Below are 8,349 nucleotides of genomic sequence, written 5' to 3' on the forward strand. Positions count from 1 at the left end.
AAATAAGTTAAAGGCAACATTAAAACAATAACAAATGTAAAGCATTAACATAAAAATGATAAAACTATTAAAATATGTGGCTAGCACCACACCACTAACAAAAACAACCCAGACGTGGATTATTCTCCAAAGGCCAACCTAAACAATTGGGCCTTTTGCATACCCTGTGCAATGCCCAAGTCCAGCAGGGTGCAGGTGTCATCCAAGAGTGCGTTCCACGGAGTAGGGGCCACAACTGAGAAGGCCCTTCCCCTGCTGGGGTTGGGCACTTGCAAGAGGCCCCTAGAGGATGACCAAAGGGAGCGTGGGGGGGTTGTAACGGGAGAGGTGGTTGCGGAGGTATGAGGATCCCAGACCGCTAAGGGCCTTAAAGGTTAACACCGACACTTTGAATTAGATCTGGAGACTAGCTGGTAGCCAGTGCAGCTGCTGCAGAGTTGGGAGTGATACAAGCTGAGCGTGATGTTCTGCTGAATTAGATCTGGAGACTAGCTGGTAGCTGCTGCAGAGTTGGGAGTGAAACAAGCTGACCGTGATGTTCTGCTCAGCAGCCTGGCAGCTGCATTCTGGACCACCTGCAGTCTCTGAAGCGTTTTCAGGGGTAGCCCTACAGTGAGTGAATTGCAGCAGTCCAGTCTGGAGGTGAGCGTTGCATGGATCATTGTGGCGAGATCCAACCCAGACAAATAAGGAGCCATTGCAGTTGTTCACAATAGCCCCTTTTGCTTAAGTACTCATGAAACAAATACTCCTTTTTCAACTTTTGACACGTAGCTCTGCCAGGCTTTTCGAGGTGGCGAAGGGAATGCCTTCGTTTCGTTGCTGTGCTGCTTCTGTAAAGAAACCCAGCCTGAAGCTCTGTACACAGGAAGACATAAAAGCAAAATATCCTTACCAGTAAAGCCACCATAAAATAATCATGCAAGAAAATTAAAATAGCACATCAAAATGCCAATATTATAAAGCAAAAAATAAATCAATCACAAAACCTACCAGCCAGGAAGAAAAAAAGCAAACAGGATCTAGAATTATTAAGTGTTGTCAAATCATAAAGCCCATCAATAAGACAATGACAGCAAAAATTCTGTGAAAAACAGCACAAAATAGACAAAATAGACAAGCTAAGCAAGTAAAAGCTTTTGGAGTGTAGAAATAACTATTTTTGTTTGATATCTAAGTTTCGGATCCTAGCAGTTTGTAGGCACTCAGATGTACACCTGATACATTTGGGCTTGGCATTAAGATGCTGGGAGCTTCTTCTGGCCTTTCCCGGGAAGTCTGGAAGCCAGCCCAGCTTGGGAAGGCTACAGGTACGGAAGGATGCAGAGGGAAGAGTAAAGGAAAACCCAGGCCTGTCTTCTTGGCCTCAGGTCATTAGAACGTCTGGTGGTTTGTTTGGAAGCAACAGAACACATTTCCAGGATGCACACATCTTCTGGCCAATCAGAAGGCAAAGCTGGGAGCCAGTTGAGGGCCAGGAGATTCTAGAAGGGCAGAGAACTGTAGAGAAGTTCTGCAATTTAGGAGCGGACGCCCACCACCCCTACCTAGCCCTGACATCATCAAAGTGGTGTCATTGTGTTTTTAATCAGTCATGCAGAGGCAGAAACACCCAATCTGGTCCTCCTATCAAATGCACAGAGCTGCTTCCCGGGAACTCTAGTGCAGACCTGCACACCCTCTGATCGAGTAGGCTGACCCTGGCCCTCCATGGCATCCCAGAACCCGACAATGCCCTGGTCTGGAGAAACGGGCCTCTTGGGGCCCTGCGTCTGTCTGTGTCAGGAGTTCGGAAGCTCTGCAGCCACCCCAAGTCACCGCCTGGCAGCATCCTTCCCTCCTTTACTCCCTTATAACCCCTACTCACTCGGTATTTCTTTCACCACCACCCAGTCGTAACAGCGTGCCTTGTTGGAGGACTGGGACTCCAGAGCTCTCCTTCACACACTTGGGATGGAAGGATTGACCGCCCTCCTTACTTCTCCTTTATCTAAGACAGGCACGGCATGGGTACACAGAACTCAGACTTCCGTATTCAAATGGCAAAAGTTTAATAAAAGAATAAATCACACACATAATTTCTCTGTGCAGTAGAACTGAGCAAAGATGAACAGAAAAGTGAATCGACTCTGTTGCTCTAACCCTGTTCTAAATTTGTCCCCAGGAGATGTTAAAATATGGACAGACACAGGCTCCTTGGAGGTACAGGACCTCAGAAAAGTTCCGTTATCTCCGTTTTCAGAGCTGGGACTTCTCCCATTGTCCCTCAACACACTGTCAAGACGGAGTCCTTAGAGAAAGGCTTAGTCCTTCATGGCTCGAGACGAAATGGCTAACAGCCAGGGGTCATTTCGTAGAAAAAGAGCTAGGGGAACTCATTAGCATAACTCATTAGCATATGCCACACCCCCTGACATCACCGGAAGTGTGTCATAAGGCCACACACCCCGACATCACCGGAAGTGTGTCATAAGGCCACACACCCCGCCCCCAACGGTCCTGGCCACCGCCGCCGGCCTTTCAGCTCCACTGCCGAGCCCCATGAGGGGCCCGGCGGTGGACCTGCAAGGCCGGTGGGAGTGCAAGGAAGCCCCGCGAAGGCCCTCCCTGGCCCCAGGCAGGCAGGGGTGGGGAGAGGCATGGAGGAAGCAACTTACCCTCCCTCTTCTCCTGTCTCCTCCTGGCTGAATGAGGGCCGGAAGTGGGGCGGCCGGAAGCATGGGGCGGGGCTTCGTCATGTGCCCCGCCCCCTTGTACCTCACCCAGGGGAACTGCGATCCCCCGCGATTCCCCCCAAAATGACCTCTGCTAACAGCAACTGTTTCTTCCTTGTGGTCAGGGGAGTATATCATCTCCCCTTATCCACCCCCTTGAGGGTCTTCCTGTCCAAAGGGAAGGAATACACTCTCTATACTCTTCGGTTATTTATTTCTGTATTTCTAGGTGGGTCTCTCTAGCTGCAGCGTCGGCTGGTGTCTCTTTGTTCCCCCCCCCCCCCCCTCGTCGCGCATCAAATTGCTCTGTGCCTCCAAGATGAGTCAAGCCCCAGCTGCTACCTCCCCCGTAAGCCCGAGAGATGGCCATTGGTTCTTCATAACAACCCTGTAGTGTAGACCAGGTTGCAATAAAATTCTGGAATGCGTGCCATTTCTTCACATCCTGTTTGTGCACTACCAAGCGATGATGCCCTTGATGGAGAGGGAGAGGTTTTTGTGTTGGTGGGTCACCAGTTGTGCAAGCCTGCTTAGGTGGGAGGGTCCCTAGGACTGACAGAAGGTGTGCGTGATCGTGCTGGTGGTGACGTGTCCGACTCCTGCCTTCTCCCTTCCTCCTCCCACAGATTGTCCACTCCATAACACAGCCCTGCACATAGTCTTCTTAAGCTGTGTTTCTTTTTAGAATTTGCCTACCAATTCTCCAAATTCAGTTGGAGGTGGTTCCCAGGAAACTTCTCAAAAGACAATATATGAAGCCCGTTGAACAGTCCAACAATGCATCAGCATGGAAGAAGAAAACAGCATAAAGTTGCCTAAATGTGGCAGCATTAAAGCTAAACTAACCTGGCAGCTAGACAGGTCTGGAGGTTTAAAAGCAGGCAAAGATCCACCTCGCCAAATTAACAAAGGTCCAGGAAAATGGGGGGGAGGAGAGATTTAGCCTAGTACTAAAAATCCAAGAGATTTGGGGCACAGGGTGGAGATATAGAGCTCACCTCTGGAGCCCGAAGGAGCCAGGGACTCAAGTCGTGACTTCAAAACTCAGGCAGGCTCATTTAGGAGCATATATCCAAACATTAGGACCTTGTGCAGTTCCGCAGGGCCTGTAAGACGGAGCTCTTCCACCAGGCTTTTGAGTAGGAGCCACCACTACCGCACCATCACTACTGCATCGTTATCATCGCACCATTGTTGCCGCACCTCCACCAACTGGGTTAGGTAACATTGGGGTGCATGATGGCCCTGTGACAAGTTACTTATAATACCGCGTGGAACCCATACCACTTAATTGAGACTAACATTTCCAGGAGGCCACGGAACTGGGACTACCATCCCCAGGATACCATCTTGTGATTGAAGGTTTTTTGTAACATCTAGAGCACTTTATGTTGTTGTAAATGTTGGTTTTATCTTGTTTTTATTGTTTTAACTATTGGCATATGTTGCCCTATTTGTGAGCCACACTGAGCCTGCTTGTGGGGAGGGAGGGCTTTAAATTTGAATAAATAAGTAAATCTTATTGTCTTTTTATATATCACAAAAGATACTGCACAACCCCTTTATTAACACCAGTCCTCCTTAATTGCACAAAAGTTTTAAGAGGGAGGACTCCTTTAAGTCTGTTTTGAATTCGTGCTCAGTCTTCCTCCAACAGAGGTCCAGATATCCTCCTGTTTCAGGGTCTTCCTCAGGGAGTTCAACAGATATTTCCAAGCACAAGGTTGCCGAATACCAAAATACTGAAGTTATATATATATAACTTGAGATACTTTGTAATCGTCTGTAGCGCGGTATTTGTGGTTTTTGGTATTTCCTACTTACCGTGGGTCCTATTTTGGTTTTGTGAATCACTTAGGAGCAGGCAGTCCTTTAGGCTTTAACCCATGTAGGGCTTTGAATGTAAGTGCTGGCACTTTGTACCAAGCCCAGAAATGAGTGGCCAGCAAACTTCGTTAAGCACCGAAAAGATCTGCCAGTCATCAGCACCCACTAGCAGTCTTGGCACTGCTTTCAGATCCAGCTGCAGTTCCCAAACCCGCTTCAAGTACATCCGCAGGACTCGTCCCATGACATAACCCTTCTCCTTCCTCCGCTCTGGCAGTGCGATCAGGTGATGGAATTCTCCTGGAGCGCCTTGTGGAACATCACAGACGAGACCCCCGACAACTGTGAGATGTTCCTCAACTATAGCGGCATGAAGCTATTCTTGGAGTGCTTGAAGGTGCGTGAAGTTTTGCGGCTCTTGCTGCTTGCAGTTTCCGTTGTGGGTGACAAAATGAGAGCATGGGCAGGGAATCTGAATGGGTCATTTTGTTCCAAACCTGCAGCTTAAGGCAGAATAAAAAGGTAAAGGTTCCCTTGCTCGAAAGCCAGTTGAATCCGACTCTCGGGTTGCGGTGCTCATCTCCGTTTCAAAGCTGAAGAGCCAGCGGTGTCCGAAGATGTTTCCGTGGTCATGTGGTCGGCATGACTAAACACCAAGGCTCACGGAACGCTGTTACCTTCCCACCAAAGTGGTACCTATTTATCTACTTGCAATTTCTTGCTTTCGAACTGCTAGGTTGGCAGGAGCTGGAACTAGAGATGGGAGCTCACTCCGTCATGCGGCACCTGGGTCTCGAACTGCTGAACTACTGACCTTCCACAGCCTGCAGTTCAGCGTCTTGACCACTTGAGCAGAATACTCCATTGCTAAAGTGTCTTGAATGAAGTCCTACTGAGAACCAGTTTGGTGTGGTGGTTAAGTGCGCGGACTCTAATCTGGGAGAACCGGGTTTGATTCCCCACTCCTCCACTTACAACTGCTGGATGACCTTGGGCGAGCCATAGTTCTGTCCGAGCTGTTCTTGGGGAAAAGGCAGTTCTCAGTCAGAGCTCTCTCAGCCCCACCCGCCTCACAGGGTGTCTGTTGTGGGGAGGGGAAGGGAAAGGAGTTTGTAAGCCGCTCTGAGACTCCCTTGGGTAGTGAAGGGCGGGGTATAAATCCAATCTCCTCCTCCTCCTCCTTGTAGTACAGAGCAGTTGTATGGTGTTTTCAACTGCTTGGAGGCCTGTCTATGCTTTTCATGTTATGATAACTCCATATTATTAATGTATGGCAGATGGGTTAGGGCCGAGGCAGTTAGGACATCTACCAAGTCCAAGTTCACGGTACGGATAATCTTTGGACTGGGGAGCGTCCTGTTATTTGCATCTCAGGATCCTGGACACAGAAAGCTGTCTAAAGTTAGGCAGGCCGTCTAGGGGAGGGGCTGTGGCTCAGTGGTAGAGCTTCTTCCTGGCGTGCAGAAGGTTCCAGGTATGATCCCCGGCATCTCCAGTTCAAGGATCTGGCAGGAGAGCCAGTTGGGTGTGGCGGTTAAGTGCGCGGACTCTAGTCTGGGAGAACCGGGTTTGATTCCCCACTCCTCCCCTTGCAGCTGCTGGATGACCTTGGGCAAGCCCTAGTTCTGTCAGAGCTGTCCTTGAAAGGGCAGTTCTGGAAAGAGCTTTCTCAGCCCCCTCCTGGAAATTGGATGAACAGAGGAGGCTGCTGATACCAAGTCTGGGCCATTGGTTGGAAGTGTGTACTCCCATCTGGCAGTAACTCTCCAAGAACTCAGAGGTGCCCTGACCTGGATAGCCCAGGCAAGCCCTCGTCAGGCAAGGACTTGGATGGGAAGACCTCCTTGGAATACCAGAGGCAGGAGGTGGGGGGCAGGCTTTACTCAGCCAACTCTCTGAATATCCCCCAGGCCCCCAGTAGGGGTCAGTCACCAGAGGTTGCCATGACTCCCACGTGCACACACACACTCACACACTCACATGCACACACACGCGCACACGCGCACATATGAAAAATACCAGTGTTCCCTCTAAGCTGAGATCGTGTGAGCTAGCTCACACGATCTCAGCTTAGAGGGAACATTGGCCATGACTCCCACGTGCACACACATTCTCACATGCACACACGCACGCACACACGCACATATGAAAAATACCAGTGTTCCCTCTAAGCTGAGATCGTGTGAGCCAGCTCACAGTTTTTCAGCCTCCGGCTCACGCATTTTTGTCTTAGCTCGGGAAGGGATGGCTCCAGAGCAAACTAATTCATGCAGCAGCCAAATCGCTCGCTCACAACTTTAATGCCAGGAGCTCACCAAGTAGAAATTCTTGCTCACAGGACTCCACAGCTTAGAGGGAGCATTTCCCCGCCCTCAGAGGCTGCAGGCTGCCTCCGGGCCTCGCTTCCAAGGGCAGGGATCATACGGGGAAGGAGGAGCCTGGCACGATGGCCCAGAAGCTCAGGCAGGTTCCTGTGGGAGCAGAAGCTCTTGTCGGTATCCTGGTCCCAGCCAGAAATGCCACAGATCGGACCGGAAACGTCATGAAGCTGCTTTTTATTGCAGCGGGCCCTTTGGGACCACCAAGATCAGTATCGCCTACCGAGACTGGCAACAAGTCTTCTGGCATTTAGGTGAGGCGGTCTTTCACCTCACCAGATCTTTTTAACGGCAGCTGCCGGGTGTCAGCTACGCTGCCATGAAGGTTAATCTGTGTCTGGTTAATTGCTATTGCTTTCCTTTCAGGTTAATTGCTACTGCATTCCTTTCTGTGATTTCTCTGCTGTGCGCCAAAACGCTTATCTATACAGATGTGCAGGAGGGTGTTGTAGTGTCTGGGACTTCTCTAGGTGCCGTGGGAGAGTGTTCGTTCTCAGCTTCAGCTACCTAACGGTCTCTAAGCATTAGACCGCGCGCGGGAGGATGCCTAATTGGCCAATACTGTGTGTGGGGGGGTGCATACGAATACCCTATATCCTATTATGCCCATGGGGCCGCCGCCATTCTTAACAGTGCCTATGTTACTGCATCTATAGCTCTGCAATAAAAGTATTACCGTTCCTGAATGCGTGTACTGCGTTGTTGCCTGTGGGTTCTGACACCGGGGACTGAACCTGGGGCCTTCTGCATGCCAAGCGCTAAACGAGAAACGTCCCGGATACAAGATCCAGGCTCTGCTCCTGTGCCGAGCCCCCTCCTTGCCTTTAAGCGACTCCAGCTCTTCATTCCGCCGTCCCTTTTCCCGCAGCCAAACGTGTGTCGTTGTTTCTCATCTTCTCTTAGGAGTTCCCGAACAAACAGGAGCTGCACCGCAACATGCTGGGCCTTCTGGGGAACGTGGCGGAGGTGCAAGAACTCCGCCCCCAGCTGATGACCTCACAGTTCATCAGTGTGTTCAGGTGGGTGCGCCCCTCACGCAGCGCAAAGAACTGACAGCAGCCACTGCTGACATTTTAACATGTCTTCGTTGCTCGAATGCTGTCCTTATCTGGTCCGATGGCGGTGGCTTGTTGGACCTTGTGGGGTCTCGATAGGACATCAAACGCAGGGAAATGGTTGCAGAATGAGCCCTGCCTATTCAGATTGGTGGTGCGCCCACAATTGCCGGCAGGGCCCTCCTTCCCCTAGACCCCTTGGCCAGGACACCACTGGCTGGATCCCGGGACTGCCACCTCTGGGTTGACGTCATTCCCGGCCACACCCATCTCCTTCTCCTTCCACCTCTCTCTTAGGCAGTGTTCCCTCTAAGCTGAGTTAGTGTGAGCTAGCTCACAGTTTTTTAGCCTCCGGCTCACACATTTTTGCCTTAG

At 50.6% G+C, this 8,349-nt stretch overlaps 1 protein-coding gene across 1 annotated transcript in view; it reads left to right on the forward strand.

The window, feature by feature from the left end:
• Positions 1–8,349, forward strand: part of ZER1 (zyg-11 related, cell cycle regulator) — a gene marked incomplete at its 5' end in the record, with an annotated part of 20,287 nt that overhangs the window by 3,008 nt on the left and 8,930 nt on the right. The window contains 2 exons of the mRNA XM_015426455.1: positions 4,819–4,938; positions 7,823–7,938. Of these exons, the coding sequence (XP_015281941.1) occupies positions 4,819–4,938; positions 7,823–7,938 (236 nt within the window). The remainder of the gene's footprint in view (positions 1–4,818; positions 4,939–7,822; positions 7,939–8,349) is intronic.

The sequence above is a fragment of the Gekko japonicus genome, unplaced genomic scaffold (assembly GCF_001447785.1).
Source record: "Gekko japonicus isolate JY-2015 unplaced genomic scaffold, Gekko_japonicus_V1.1 scaffold1064, whole genome shotgun sequence".
NCBI lineage: Eukaryota > Metazoa > Chordata > Lepidosauria > Squamata > Gekkonidae > Gekko > Gekko japonicus.